Raw genomic sequence first — 16085 nt, forward strand, 5'->3', positions numbered from 1 at the left:
ATTACTCATTATTGTGGAAATAAATAACTTAGTCTTGTCTAAACTCTTCCTTCATTCATAAGAAAGATCCTGCGGAAACCAATGAATGATTTTTTTTTTTTTTTTTGCATTAGTTGCTTTTTCCTCAGTTGTTCTTTTCTCATTATGAGAAATAAGAACATGAAATAGCTCTCCTTCTTGTAGGGCAAAACAGCACCATGGAATATAGGAATATATATATTTTTCTAGATGAGGTGTGGAAAAGCCTCCCTCTCAGAAACATGGCCATCCCATTGTGCATTGGGCTGGGGTTGTGCAACACCCACCCCCTCCAGCTATTCTAAAGCAAAATAATATGTTTGAGTTACGTTTGCAAGCATTATCTCGTGCCCCTTCAGCCGGCCTCCAGGGAGCGTCATGGTAGAAATCTTTACATCTTTCACAAGACAAACCTTCAGTGTTATGATGGCAGATACATCTCCCATGGACCTGCAATGTGGTGAGAACAGAGAGGAGAGGAAAGGAAAGGAGAGGAGAGAAGAAAGCTGCTCGACCTACACCAGCCAGATCAGGAAAATTCAAAGCTCTTTGGCTCCCTCAGCTGACAGAATTCTCAATTATTTGCGTAAAAATTCTGGAGAATCTCTGCAATTTTTAACCAAGTAGTTTTAAAGCCACTGAAGAACATTTAGGAAAAAAAAATACTTCTAGAGATATCAGAGGAGATTTTGACTTTTAAAATTCTCTCAAAAACCCTATATCAAGATACATGTTTACCAGGGGGAAAATCTCTCTTGTACCCACAGAGGGAAAGAATTCACAATCATGTTCTTGAATATTTTAATAATCCATTTTTCATGGGTTAGCTTTGCATTATCAGCTATTCTTTGTGCCAATGCCTCCTCTCCTGCTGCAGAGCCTCCGAGCCCAGCTGGAGTGTGGAATGCACCCAACAAGTGGCCATTCAAGTCTGCACACACCACAGTCTACTTACTGCATTACATTTGCACCATTACAGCTCTGGTATTTTGCTGCTATTATCAACATGCCTTGTCCCAGTTGCTTTTGAAACACCACACTAGTGCCAACAAAGAGACAGCTTCTGAGCAATCCAGCCCAGGAGTTTAAAGGAAGAAGCTGTATCGAAACATTTTACAACTTGGAGTTGCAAAGGGTAAATGCAAAGACCATTTCCTTTCCTCTCCCTCCCTCCCTTTCTTTCTTCCCCCAAAATACCACGTAGGGACTGCCTTTGTCAGAGACAGCGCTAATGACGCACCATCCCAGATTGATGGAACACATCTCCCCGCAGATTCTGCATGGGGTCACACTGGCTGGCATGGCCATGGCAAAAGCAGCTGCCCCGCACAACCATCTCATAGACAGCATAGTAGTACTTCTCCAGGGGATCACTGTGCCTTCGTCCAAGCAGAGCATCCCCAAGGGTGTGGAGTTTCGTAAAATTGATCCTTAGGTTTGTCATTGTGATGAGCTCTGGAAGGAAAGAAATCAAGAGCCCAAATTCACCTGAAAATGAACAGTATGAAATCTTCAGCTTGGAATAATGATCCAAGAATTCCCTCATACTGAAGAAATAGTGAAAATGATCTGATATTGACCAAGACCACCAACCCATACAGTGCCAGAACACGATCTGATCCGGACAGGTAGGTAGCTGCTTAAATGTTAGCACTCTCCTTCGTATGGCTCTAGCCAGGGCCAACTTGTTTTTTCCCAGCCACTGCTCTTGTGGGTTCATGTATACCTCTAGGATTGCTCCCAAAAAGCAGTGTGGATTGGGCCACCTGATCCCAGAAGGCAACACAGTTTAGCTGACTGATGAGCTCTGCAGAGCTGTGTTGTTTGCCATCTGGACTAGAGAATAAGACTGGCCCATTTTATTTATTAATACAGATGTCTCCCTAAGATCTTTAGGCATCTAATTTTCATCATCATTGACTTACAGCTGAGCTGTTGACCTTAACCATGTACAAAACAAGCAACACCAGCGAAGTATCTCTGGAGAAAACCTGTACTGCCCTACCTTGGATATATGGCACATGCGGATTTTCTATGTCAAAGCTCGGATCCAAAGCTTTTAAAACAACCTGCAAAACAAATTAATACAGTGCAGCTCTATAGATTACTGAAGCTATTCTTCCTGGATATAGAATCTGTCACTTGAAATCCATTAGTTACTAATGCTACTTTATTGATCCCATAAAAGAAAAGAACAAGGCTGTGGCCTTGATTCAGCAAATACTGCCACCCTTTCCACCTGGCCTTGGCTGAGCGAGAAAAAAAGACCTTTTGGTGGATTGATTTGTCAGGAGGAAGGAAAAACAGTGTCCAAGAGCACCTCAGCAGGGGCAATCCCAAGCACAAATAGAGGCTGGATGACAAGTGGATTGAGAGCAGCGCTGTGTAGGAGAGCTTGGGGGTGCTGGTCGAGGAAAATCTGAACGTGAGTCAATGATGTACGCTCACAGCCCAGAAAGCCAATCACATCCGGGGCTGCATCAAAAGCAGTGTGGCCAGCAGGTCGAGGGATGTGATTCTGCCCCTCTGCTCTGCTCTGGTGAGACCTCACCTGGAGTATTGCATTCGGCTCTGGGGTCCCCAACCAAAAAAGGACATGGACCTGTTGGAGTGGATCCAGAGGAGGGCCACAAAGTTAATTAGGAGGCTGAAGTCCTACAAGGACAGGTTGAGAGAGTTGGAGCTGTTCAGTATTCAGAAGGTTCCTAAAGGGGAGACCTTATAGCGTCCTTCCAGTATGTAAAGGGGGCTACAGGAAAGAAGGGGAGGGACTCTTTACCCGGGAGTGTAGTGATGAGCCAAGGGGTAGTGGCTTTGAACTGAAAGAGAGCATGTTTAGATTAGGCATTAGGAAGAAATTCTCTTCTGGGGGAGCAGGGGCTGAGACACTGGAAGAGGTGTCTCAGAGAAGTTGTGGATGCCCCCTTCCTGGAAGTGTTCAAGGCCAGGTTGGATGGGGCTTTGAGCAACCTGGCCTAGTAGGACGTGGCTCTGCCCATGGCAGGGAGGTTGGAACTAGGTGATCTTTAAGGTCCCTTCCAACCCAAACCATTCTATGATTCTACGATGTAGAGTTAGGATGAGCACACAGCAAAGGGATCAAAGGACAAGCGCATGCCTTTAAACGGCAGAGGCTGATGGAGAGTTACAATCTTTTATGAGGGGGACTTCCATGTGAATTTTGAAAACAGGAAAGAGCACTAGGTGGTTTTGTACAAGTCATTTTTTAAATTCATTTCATTGTGAAACTGAGGGTAAAATATAGTGTTTGTCTTTCCCTCTTCAGTAAAGTCAATAGCACTTCATATCTCATAACCTGCATGTCTGATAGATCTAGACAAGAGACCTTCAGCTTCAGAAAAATAACCAGATACTATCCAGGCTCATAGAAACACGGACACTTGGCAATACCTCGCCTTCAGTGGAGGGCTCGATGTCTGAATATCTTGAATCACAAATGACTTCTCCCACACTTCTTGCTGGACCAGAAGAGATGTTGGGAAAAGAAGCTGCACAGTCCTGTGCAAAATACCTAAATACTTTCCAGGTCTGACCAAAGTCAGTGGAGCGCTCAACCAGCATTGCTGCAGGCCGAAATGTCTGCAAGAAACATTATTTCAAGAATTCCATAACCAGGTGTTGATAAAACATCTCAGGAGTTGTTGTACTGACATTCCTGTTTGGGGAATGCCAATAGTTGCCAAACAAAATTCTGTGTTTTGGAGCTTGTAGGCTCACTATAGGGCTACTGTGCTCGTTACAGGATTCTCTGGAAAAGCCAGATTCTTCATTCAAACCACTCTCTAGCAAATCCTCCCATACAGTTACAAGATTACTTTCTATGTAAGGAAGTGTACCATAGCAAAGTAGGAATTTTGTAGGAAAAAAAAATTGTAACCGTCTGGATTGTAACAGATATGCATGAGAAAGCTGAACTGAATTTGAAAGAGCAATTGCAGTTCCAAGATGTCCAAATTTCTAAGGCTTAATTTTGCAATTCATTTTTTTATCAGCTTTAATTCTCAGATTTACAGAAAATTGGTCCAGAAGGCACACAAATAAGAAGCTATTCAGTCTACCCTCCTCCCCTAAGGCAGGATCAACTATAACTTAATTATACTTGACAGGTGTTTATCTAACCTGTTCTTACAAACCTCTAAGGATGGAGTTTTCATTGCCTCTCTAAGCAATTTATTCCTGTGGTTAAGTAATTAGTGTATAACATTACATAAAAGCTCTAGTAAAAGATGTACCTTAAAAGTCAGGATGAGATGGCTGAACTGGAATAAAGCTTCTAGGTCCAATCTAATGCTGACGTGGTCAATGCCTGAAAAAAGAACAAAAATGAAGTGAAGAGCACAATGAGCACATTGGAGGGGTTGCTGAGACAGCTTTCCTGTGGGGAGTTTAAAGATTCCTCTTCCAGCACAACAGCTAGGCTCTTCAGGGCATCCCCTGTGCACAAACCTGGCACGCAGCTGGATCACTCTCTCAGGGGCCATTCGAGGTGCTGCTTTTCCAGCACTGGCAGCGGCAATGCTGCATGTCACTGACACTGCAGGAGATGGTTTAAAGGTCCTGTTCAGATCATTAGAACTGTAAGTGATGGTGATGGGAAGGTCCTGGGTTTATGTCTTCCTGTATCCAGTTTTTTAGATCCACCCAAATTGTTAGCTTATTTCAAATAAAAAAGTGAAACTCAATAAAAATAAGGGGTTTTCTTCATTCTAACTGATCTGTGTAAACCTTTCTGTACTGTGAGATCTGAAATTGGCCATGAGCAGAAGAGCTATTGCACCAGGCATCTTCCAAAATTGCAAGAAATATGGAAAAAAGCCCCCCACAGTTCACATATCCTATAGAGAGAGTTGCCAGAGCTCAGCTGATATCCCCATCATTCACATCTCCATGCAGCATCCCAGGGCTCCTGTTGACCAGGCTCTGCATAAGAGCTCATACCAGAAGAAACATAGGGAGAGCAAGAAAAGATCCTCTCACAGACGGCACACAGCATTATTGGCAGTGGTGTCCAAAGCTGGTGGCAGTTCCTTGATAAATTCCATCAAAACCCAAGGCTTATAAATTTTGAGCTGAATACCCAAAACTGGGATAACATATTATCTTAATTTTTCTATGCCTTAATTTCCAACTAGTCAAATATTTTTACATATTCACTGTATTTCAAAGAAGATAGAGTAAATGCTATACCTCCCAGTATGCCTTCCCAGAGAAGCTGTAAGAAGGTCTTAATCGATGACATAGAGAGTGGGATTGAGTGCACCCTCAGCAAGTTTGCAGGTGACACCAAGCCGAGTGGTGCGGTTAAGATGCCTGAGGGACGGGATGCCATCCAGAGGAACCTGGACAAACTGGAGAAGTGGGTCCATGTGAACCTCACAAGGTTCAACAAGGCCAAGTGCAAGGTCCTGCAGTTGGGTTGGGGTAATTCTTGTTTTCAATACAAGCTGGGAGATGAGGTGATAGAAAGCAGCCCTGCGGAGAAGGGCTTTGAGATACTGGTGGGCAAAGAGCTGGACATGAGCCACCAATGTGTGCTTGCAGCCCAGAAGGCCAATCGCATCCTGGGCTGCATCAAAAGCTTGGCCAGCAGGTCGAGAGAGGTGATTCTGCCTCTCTGCTCTGCTCTGGTGAGACCTCACCTGGAGTGCTGTGTCCAGCTCTGGGGCTCCCAACATTAAAAGGACATGGACCTGTGGGAGTGAGTCCAGAGGAGGACCACAAAGATGACATGTTGGAGCACGTCTCCTATGAGGAAAGGCTGAGAGAGTTGGGGTCATTTAGCCTGGTGAAGAGAAGGCTCTGGGAAGACCTTAAAAAGGCCTTTCAATACTTAGAGGGGGCCTATGAGAAAGGTGGGAACAAACTTTTTAGCAGGGCCTGTTGCAATAGGACAAGGGATAGTGTTTTTAAACTAAAAGAGGGTAGGCTCAGACTAGATATAAGGAAGACATTTGTTATGATAAAGGTGACGAAAACACTGAAACAGGTTGCCTAGAGAGGTGGTCCATATCCCATCCCTGGAAACATTAGAATCAGACTGGATGGGGCTCTGAGCAACCTAATCTAGTTGATGATGTTCCTGCTCACTGCAGGTGACCTTTAAAGGTACTTTCCAATCCAAACTGTTCTATGATTCTATGGTTCTATGATATCAGTGAAAAACTATTACAGAGAAGCTTGTGACAAAATTAACATGTGGCAATAAGAGTGCTGTCAGGCAGGCTTTAACTATTTCCTAAACTATTAATGCTTTTCATTGCAAGCACTATTTTTAAAAAATGAATATTTGTGTTTTACACAGTCATTACACAAATGTACCTTTTGCCACAAATCACATTTCCCTGAAAGCTAGACACCTTGTGAAAAACACACGGCCGCCATGTATAACAAAGCACTGCTGCAGGTCCTCTGGCCAGCTCTTGGATATGCTGTGCTTAAAATTTGTCTGTAGAAAAACAGAATTTCTGAAATTTTGTATCGCTACACGCAAATAGATTTAAATCACTCAGTATCAGCAAATCAAAGAATAGATGCAGTTTTGTTTCACTTCTTCATGAAAGCAATGTGGCAATCTCACAGCTACATTTTGCAGTAATACTTTTTCAAAGAAACTTACCATTTTCTGACTGCCACCACTTCTTTTTCCTGTCAGGCTCAAAAGCTGTGATAACATTTTCAACCAGGTGACTGTTGTGCTGTGTATAGGGATTATATGGGTATCTGGAATCACAGAGAAAGCACTTCTGTTCCGCCTAGAAAACAAAACCAGCATAATAAAAGATGAACTTGGTCTCTTCTCTAACAATTCAGTGGATGCACACATTTATGTCACTACAAAACTGGAATCCATCATGTTGCTTTGGGTGCCTTAACTACTCAGGCTTTCATGTATAAGGGGCAAGCCCAAGAAAATCATCCTATGCACAAAGCATGCATGTAGTAAATGTTGGCCTCAGTTTGCCCCAGGAAAACTCTGTAAAAAATGCATATTTTCAGTTGTGGAGAAGGGATCTCAGTAAGAGCAAAGAAATAAGCTTGCCAAGGTGTCGATTCTGGGTTTAGCTGCCAGACTGTTTGTTCTGAAAGAGTTTCTTGGGAGAAATTTATTTTTTAAAAGTTGAGGTTTTATTCAGGTCTCATAAAGGCTGTAGAAACTTCCAACAAGAGACGGCAGTGAGGAGGGAGAGGGGATGCAAGGGAGAACTGGATCTTTCAAGATCTGAAGAATCCTTGAGGAGGAACATTCACTAAATCATTTATAAACTTTTTTCCTCTTTCTTTTGCACATTTTCTAGCAGCTCAGAAACCCAGCCAGGAGCAGCAGACAGGTGCTGTACAAGTGAGAGGCAAGGCTGGATGCAGGTAAAATGTAAGTAGGTGGTCTGGGCTGAGACCATCACCCTGACTGTAGGAAAAGTTTAAAAACAATGCAAAGGAGGAAAATTAGGATGTCAGTAGGATGAAGAAGCACAGAGTCAGTGTCCATGGCTGGGAGGCTGGCAAGGATGCTGCTGAAAAGAGAAAGTGGAAGTCCATGGCAGGAGCTGGGCTGGAAGCAAACCAGAAAGGGATGAGTGGAGAGGAGCATCGTCCAGCACACTCAGGATCTATGAAGAAGTATCAGGAATGGTTTGTGCATCTTTGTATTATGAAATCATCTGGGAATTACTCACATTTAAATAAATGAAGAGAGATAGGTTTACAGGTATGGTATAATTCATGTGTTTTAAATACGATAAATATGCATTATATTCAGTTATTCTATAACACACTTGACAAGTGTACGATCATACAATTTAGAAGATAGGACAGAAATACAAAAAAAATTACACTGTCGTCTCATTTTACAAAGCTCTGCTAAGGAGAGCTCCAGTTAGAAATGCCTCTGGCAGGACTGTGCACGCCCACTCTGTGATTTACGTAGATACATGCAACATGATACTTAGTAAACTTATGCTTAAGTTTGCTCCATAAAATTCTTTTTGTGCCCCAAAGAACAAGCACGTGCATGTCCATATAAGGCAAGTCTGGCAGATCCCATCTGCCTCTGAAGTGTGCACCTTTCTACTCTCCTCAGTACTGAGTCCTTTTTCCTTTGCTTTCAAAACGTCGAAGTAGTAAATCCAGCCACAGGACTAAAACCCACTTAACCTACATTTAGAAACAATACAACATTTTAAAGACTGAAAATGATTTGCAGGCTTCTTTTCAAACACAAAGATGTTGAACTCCAATGTTTTTTTCCAATCTGAAAGACATCCCAACCAAGTCTTGGCTCTTGGCAGCTTGCCATGTGGCTAACACACACTTTCACAAGTAAAGTTTGCTCTCCTCATGATGCCTGACACAGGTCAGCAGGAGGGGAACTGGGGGAGGAAGAACTTGGCTTTACAAGATGCAAGATGCAAAGCTTCTTGGCCTGCCTCCAGCAAAGCATTCAAAATGTGCTGGTGAGAAAGAGAATTGAATTGATTGGGACTCTGATATGCTATAGGTGACACATGCGTTTAAGGTGAGCTGATGGAGCAGAATGTATAGCCAAAGCATACGCCTCTATCTCTCGAGCTCTGCAAAGGAGTAGAGTTTGTAGTTCTCACGCTGTTCAGGACCGAGTCATCAGGAGTCAAGATACGCTGAAGCAGCATTAAATCACAGGGATTATTGCAGAACAGCTGTTCCTTTTCATGAGTTTGTATTTACATAATTCAGAGGATAAGTATAGGCAAGTGAAAATATTAATTTTCGATGCTCTTTGATCTCCTCTTAAAAGGCAAAAATAAAAGGCAATTATCCAGCTAAGGGCCAGAAAGGCAATGTCTCTGAGATGGCTCTTTGTGCCCATTTACCAAGCAGTGCCAAGGCTCAGGCTTTTTCAGAAGAGGAAGGAGGTATTTACATTTTGCAGAACACCATGGCTGCAATATGTGACTTGGAGCAGTGCTTGGGGCTGTCTCAGTGTAGCAGAGCTTTAATCTACAAATCTATCACACCATTTTGCCAGAAGGTCATAAACCGTAATTATTTTCAATTGCTTATAAATTAAGCTGTATTTTATGATCTTCCTCTTCAGCCTAAGCTGGTATTTAGTGAAAATATTTCTATTTGTGACAATTTATTAGCTCAGAGGGGCCAAGTCCTCCAGGACATGCAACAGGGGAATTCTCATTTCTGCTTGGCATGGCTCCTGCACGCCTGCTGCTCCCTCATGGCCCCCATTGTTGTGGCCAGGGAGCAGGAGGGATCCCTCTGATCACCCCCAGTTTGGATTTGCCTACGCACTCAGCCAACCAAAGACCAGACTACGCCATGAGGTTTTTCCTCTGCCAGAGATGACTTTCTGCTTTTATCAACACTGATCCTGATTCAGGTCAAAAGACATGAGAAGATATGGTGCGAATCTCTTAACAGGCTGCCTCAGGTCTCGACACTGTATGGGACATGGCCTCCAGTGAAGGTCCATCAAGGCAGAGCCCACACCCTGCACACTCCTCCTGCACTCAGGCACACACAAACTGTGTTCTTCTCCTCTGAGGCATGAGTGGGAAATGGAGCTGCAGAGCAAAGCTCTTTCAGAAATCCCTGTCCTCATTTGCATCTCCTGGATATTTCTCCCTCTTGAGAAGCTACGCATCGCTGTGGAGGCTGTTTGCTGCCAAACTCTCCACATGTGCTGCAATAAGGCACAGCCTTCCACTAGCCTTATGTCACACTGTCTGGTGATTATTCAGACAACTCCAAGAGAAACTCTCTAGTCTGGGCAAATTCCTTTCACAGATGAGAATGTTGTTAGTAAGGAAGGCTCAGTTTATTAAAAAAGAGTAAACCAACCTCTAGGTAGCCTACAATGCAGTACTTCTGAGGGCTGTTCATTCCACAGGTTGATGAGGCCGTTAATTGCTTGCTGCGACCCAGGAGTAAGTCCCCAACAGCCGGGTGGCAGGACCCGGCGTTACAGTCATCCTGTGCACGCTGGAGCCTTATCAGCACTGAGTGCAAAATAAGATCAAAGAGAGATGAAATTTTTTTGTATACCCAGCAGTATTCTCCAGACAAAACCAGTTAAATCTCAACATCAGCAGAAAATGGAATTATGTTTTGCCTGTACTCCTTCTGTCCTTAATAATGTATTTTGGTAGAATCTTGAAGAGATAAGGTAATGAAGACACCTGCTGCAAAATCATCATAAAAAAATATAGCTAGCATATTGCAAATCTATGCTAAAACTAAAATTCTTATCTCATTCTTGCACAGCAAATGTGGCAATACACTAGGAGCAATAATTTACTATGCTTCCTACCTTGGCAAAACCATAGCTGGAACTCCTGTAGCTGAATCACAGGCATTTCAGTTGACTATAGGAGCAGAGTCAGATTTGGATTAATTCTGCTGATTTCTGTTGATATCCAAGTGATAATGCTGGAACTGAGACCAGGATTGGCATCAGGGGTCCCTCAGATTTTCTGCTGATTTGCAGTGAACCCCCTAGTCCAGCAGGATCATTTTGTTTATTTTGCCTGAAACAACTTTAAATATTTTCCCCATTATGTTAAAACTTTCCTTACAGGGCTTGTCCTTTTAAACAAGTTCTGTCCTGAAACCGCGAACAGGAATGGGTACCTTGGAGGCTTTATCTGTTCAGCTCTACTTGGCTCAACTTGTTATAAAAAGTGCAGTTAAGGAAAAAAAAACAATCAATATGTGAAGATCCCACAGAATACTAGAAATAGTAATGCAATTACAATGGTAAAAATATAGTATTTTACAGCCAGATTTCAGTTTATGGCTCAGGCCATACTCAAATAAGGGTGATGCTTGACTCTTCAGGTATAAAGAAATATATAATTTCGGCTAGCCTGCTCTTATTTATTTATGCAGATCCATGTTCATTATTAATTAGCAGATACTGATTCCCCCTTTCAGGACCTGATTCAGACTCAATTATAGCATGCATCTTTTCTTTGTTCTTAAAGGTTTCACACTGCTGGGCAGGAGAGTGGCAAATAAGGACTTACTGTCACCTATGTCTTAACAGCGTACGTCACAGAAGCACTCTAACAAAACACTGGAGACATATGTAAACCAAGTATTTCAAAATGGGCCTCATGAACATCTGGACTTACTGAGGTGTAACAGGATGGCCAGGCCCAGCCTCATGCCTCTCCGTGAAACTCAAACTGGTACCACTGCAGGAGAAGAACAGATGTGTCACTCGGGGCTCTGCTTCACCAAGGCATGAACAGGCTTATACAGAGCTAGCCTTTAGTAAAGTGACATAGCCACAATAAAAACACAAAGATTAAAAAGAAACCCTCGCTTTGATTTTGTCCTAGCGAAAATTTCTCATAATGGAAATTTCAGTACTGAAGCCAAGATGAAAGCAGAGGGACACTTCATAAGGGCTTGCAGAGAAGACTGTGAAAACATACTCACACTTCGTGTAAAATAAAGCCAGTATGCAATCAGCAAAAAAAATGTAGCATTCAAATACAAGCTATTTAATCCTAACTAGAATCAGCAGGGCTGTTAGCAGAGATATAACTCCTTGTTAATGTTCATTAACTTGAAACAAAGATTGAGGTCCTAATAAACATGCCACTGAGAAATGCCCAATGTCAGGTGCTAAGGATTTTGGCAGAGACAAGATTATAACCACATCTTAAAGCGCCGTGAAGAAAAACAAGTAATGTCAGTATCAATGCAAAAGACTCGTATGGCCTCAGTGAAGGGAAACTTCACGTCCTTCCTCTTCCTACCCCCTGGAACGAATGTAAGACTTGCCAACACAAAACCTTTGTTGGAAAACCAGAAGGCAGAGTGAGTATAAAAGACAACGCAGCATTCTGTCACCAAGTAGAGCTCCCAAACCAGAGCCTGCTCCCCATCTTTGCACCTCCCACCTCTTTCTCCATCTGTAGGCACCAGTGGGGGTAGTGTACCCCGTTGCTGCTCCATCTGCTGGGGCTGCTGGGGCATCGCCATGTGAGCGTGCCCAAAGTGCCCCTTCCCAGCTTTGTTCTTTTTCCTTGCTCTCAAGCAGCCATTATTGTGCTGAATAAGCTAAGGTGAAATATCCACCTCAGAGCAGGGGGAACATAAGCAAAGACTGTTACTGACTCTGCATAGGTTCACACAGCTTTATATAGCACATGACACAACAGCCATACCTAGGCAGCTACTTCAGCAACCACAGGTAGGGAAAAATATCAAGAGTCACCAGGCTTTTGTGCTGCTTCAGCTGCCACAGCCACGGAGAGCTTGGCGTGTGATGGGGAGACGATGCCAGCGAGCATCCTGCGCCTGGCTCGCCAGCTAGACAGAGAGACCTGGCAGTGGGAGCTGGCATCCAAGGCAAAACTTATCAAACAATTTCCTGCTGTGTTGGACTTTTACACTCTGACAGAATATAAAATCTGGAAACTTTAGACTTTGGCAGAATAATGGACAGATTCACAGATGCCTTGAGCTGCAACCACATCGACAGCACTGTAGTGAAATACAGGTATCCAGGGTAAGATTAATCTTGGCAGGTCCACATCCCAGTTCCCACCCTGCCTAATGCCGTGACATTCGATACCAGTGATACTCCTTAAATGTGATGCAACGTGAAACAAGGACCAGCAAAACCCCAACACACATTAGCTCCGTGCTTAACAGGAAAGTTAAATACCGAAGTGGTCTTACCTGAGCTTCAGAGAGCCAAGTGTTTCAGCTGGAAATAAGCAAACCCGACTGAGGGAAGCAAGCAAAGGCATACCTGTGTGCTTCAGCTGGAGAAGATAGCGTGTCCCCCGAGGCATTGAGGTGAAGGTGAGAATGAGACCCAGCCTGCAACCTGCCAAAGGCTTGATTTGTGAACTCTTTCCGCTTCTGGCATCAGCAAATATGTGCAGTGAAAGAAAATTGTGACAGGTTAAGTTCACAGCAGAAAAAGTTCATGCAACTGAAAAGAAGCTTGGGATTCTTAAAGTGCTGGCAAACAACTCTTTAATTGTTGTTCAACTAAACAACTGTTCAGCTGGTCAGGTTTGCAACCAAGCATCAAAGTCTTCACAGCTACTTAACATCAGAAGTGTAGGGATAGAAAGAACGACCCCTCACAGCAGGGGTGGCAAACTGTCTGGAAGGGCTGATTTTGGGTTTCCAGGTGACTTTGAACATGCCTACCTGAAACCTACAATCGCACCCAGGTGGATGTATCAAGCCAGCTTTAAATTAGTTCAGGCTCTGGATCACTGCCATGAGCACTAGGGATTTTTTTCACTTTAAAGCTAAAGACAATATGGCAACTTGAGTCACAGCTTTGCATTTCAGCACAAGCTTTGCTCGTACTGCCCTCAGAAACAGCGTTTGCCCGCTCACACACAGAACTGGCCCCTGAGTTTTGGTGTCTTTGTGGAAACTTGCGGCACCTTGGTTCCAGTTTTCAGAACAGCAGGTGTTCTTGGGCACACATTTTTTGTTGTGATGTATTTGTTACTGGTTCTGCTCTGACTGCTTGTAAGGCTCAGTTTATGATTGCCTGAAATATTACATCCTCAAATAGAACATTCCCTGTATGTGCAAAATATGTTTTATAAGCTAACCATCACTTTTCATAGTTTCTATTCTTTCACACAAAAAAAATACACGTTCTTTAATCCTGTTGCAATACTTGATACTAAGTGTTCTCTGCCATTGCTGTGATGGTTCACTCTAGCAGAAATAATTCATATACTTAGATTTTTTGAAATTACTTTCCTCGAGTGCATGTGGGAGACTTTTTTCAGGCTATTTTAATCTGCATTTAGTTTATACTCATGCATGATTAATTACTGTACAGATGGTTTCTATTTAGTGGGTTTCAATATTAAGAAAGAAAAGACTAAATGATAATACTAAGTTATTAATTTTACTTTTTATGTGTAAGCAGTATGTCAAGTGCTCTCTGAAAGAGTGACATAAAATTGAAGGAAGTATTATTATGACACTACTAAATTATAGAATGGTTGACATTTTATTAGCATATTTGGTAGGGAATTCGGATTTTGTTACAGAGAAGTTATATGAGAAGTAAATATCAAAGAAGATTTATTTGCAGGGCATAGCTAGTCCTGTGTTTTGATTTACATAGGACCCCAAGCAAGAAGATTTTAAATCGCTTGAGGCAGGGATTAAGAAACTTCTTTCTTGTTTCTTTAATCTCTCCACTGGTAAAGGATCTGGATTTATAATGCATCACTCATCCCATGCTGGCTGGAGGGTAGATAGCATTGGTGCATGATTTTTCAAGTCATCACAGGTCCTATGGTTGTCATTTTTTAGGCCCAAGGCATATCCGTAATATACACAAAAATGAATGGGAATTAATAGCACTTCGGCGTGTATTTCCTTCACAGACACCAGCCAGCACTGAGGGAAGAGGGCAGGAGGAAAGAAAGGCATCAGCCATGCTTCAGAGCCTGGCCCTGGGATGCCAGCTGATGGGCAGCTGGCACCAGCCCATACAAGTATGCATTTTCCTCCAATGGACATTCTGAAAATGTCTTTTCTGGGTATATGGATTTTTCCTCTGTATTGAAAATGTGAAAAACAACAGAAAAAAACCCCACCCATCATATGGTTTTCTTTAAAGTTTCAATAAGAAATAAAATTATTTAGGCCTAGGGTTATTCTTGCGGTGTGAAAATTAAGTATTTAATCTAAAGAAACCACCCAGGCTTCCCTTAGAGTCAATAGAGAGAGAGGCATCCCAAGAGGGTCCCTCCTACCACCTTCTTTAGATACTTGCCTTAGAGAGATAAATCCCTCTTTTCAAGGTCTCCACTACTTTCCTTTCATTATGGGCAGCCTTGTTCCCTAGCTTAGGACAGATGCCTGTATTTTAGGCAACAAAAGTGTACCAAGATGCCATTGCGATGCTGTTGAGTCATAGGCTGGACATGATGATCTCAGAGGTCTTTTCTAGCCTCAAAAATTCCGTGATTCTGTGATTCTGTGAAGATGAATCGTAGCCATAAAGAACTGGCTAAAATCATAAATGAAATCTAATGGTCTGAAAAGCAAAACCATCTTGCTGCATTTGCCTCTCTCCTCTTTTGTTTCTCTTCTCATTTCTTCAATATACCTTATGCTTGAAATGTAATTTCTCAAAGGCAAAGACTGTAATTTTTTTTGTTTTCTACACATTGGGAGAATGTAGAACTGCATAATAAAAACAGAATGAAGTATAAGCTTACAATAAAATAAGTATTTTACTTGCTGTATCTGATCCAGAGAAAGCTAAGGACAGCAGAAGAATCACAGAATCACAGAATGTTAGGGGTTGGAAGGGACCTTTGAAGATCATCTAGTCCAATCTTCATCCCAGCATACCTAACCACTACACCATAGCCTCAAGTGCTAGATCTACTTTTTTTTTAAACACCTCCAGGGTTGGTGACTCCACCACCTCCCTGGGCAGCCTGTTCCAGTGCCTCACCACTCGTTCAGTAAAAAACTTCCCCCGAATACCCAATCTAAACTTACCCTGGCGCAACTTGAGGCCATTTCCCCTTGAAGAGCTCAGGGGCAGGGGGAAAAGGAGGGCCATCCCATACCTCAGCCTCCTTCCCAGCTCTGCATCCCACTAGCTGGTTCTTCCTCCACATTTTGCATCCTAGAGCAAACAGGTACTTGTAAAACTGCATTTAATAATTATTTAAAAGAGATTTTCCATGTTTCAAAAGGATGTAAAGTCTATAATTCATGAGAAGCTTCTTCATTTTCTAAGAGTTAGAGCACCCCATGGTGCCACTCACCATTTGTGTGTAAAAGTCAGGTGTTTGAAGTCTTTGGTTTTTCCACCACAAGCAAGAAATGCAGTTTCATCTTGATTATTATCTCCCTGGCAGTTACAGCATTGCTGATAGTAGTAATCCACACTAAAGGCAAAAAAAAAGGACACAAAGGATTTGTTTTAAAATACCACTGTGATTTTCAAAGTGCTGTTAAATACATATATATATTTAAGATACAATGTTTTATGTTATTTCCTAAGGTTCTGACATTTCCAAGCTGGCAGAACTGGC

General features: G+C 42.6%; 1 protein-coding gene across 1 annotated transcript in view; it reads right to left on the minus strand.

Annotated features, from left to right (window-relative positions):
- LAMB4 (laminin, beta 4) overlaps positions 1-12018 on the minus strand; it is a 43440-nt gene extending 31422 nt beyond the window's left edge. Inside the window, exons 1-8 of the mRNA XM_009864910.1 lie at positions 11937-12018; positions 9868-10025; positions 6656-6791; positions 4272-4345; positions 3430-3618; positions 2024-2087; positions 1259-1473; positions 348-468 (exon numbers count right to left, since the gene is read on the minus strand). Of these exons, the coding sequence (XP_009863212.1) occupies positions 348-468; positions 1259-1473; positions 2024-2087; positions 3430-3618; positions 4272-4345; positions 6656-6791; positions 9868-10025; positions 11937-12018 (1039 nt within the window). The remainder of the gene's footprint in view (positions 1-347; positions 469-1258; positions 1474-2023; positions 2088-3429; positions 3619-4271; positions 4346-6655; positions 6792-9867; positions 10026-11936) is intronic.
- Between the last annotated feature and the right edge of the window lie 4067 nt (positions 12019-16085).

Source organism: Apaloderma vittatum, unplaced genomic scaffold (assembly GCF_000703405.1).
Source record: "Apaloderma vittatum isolate BGI_N311 unplaced genomic scaffold, ASM70340v1 scaffold8672, whole genome shotgun sequence".
NCBI lineage: Eukaryota > Metazoa > Chordata > Aves > Trogoniformes > Trogonidae > Apaloderma > Apaloderma vittatum.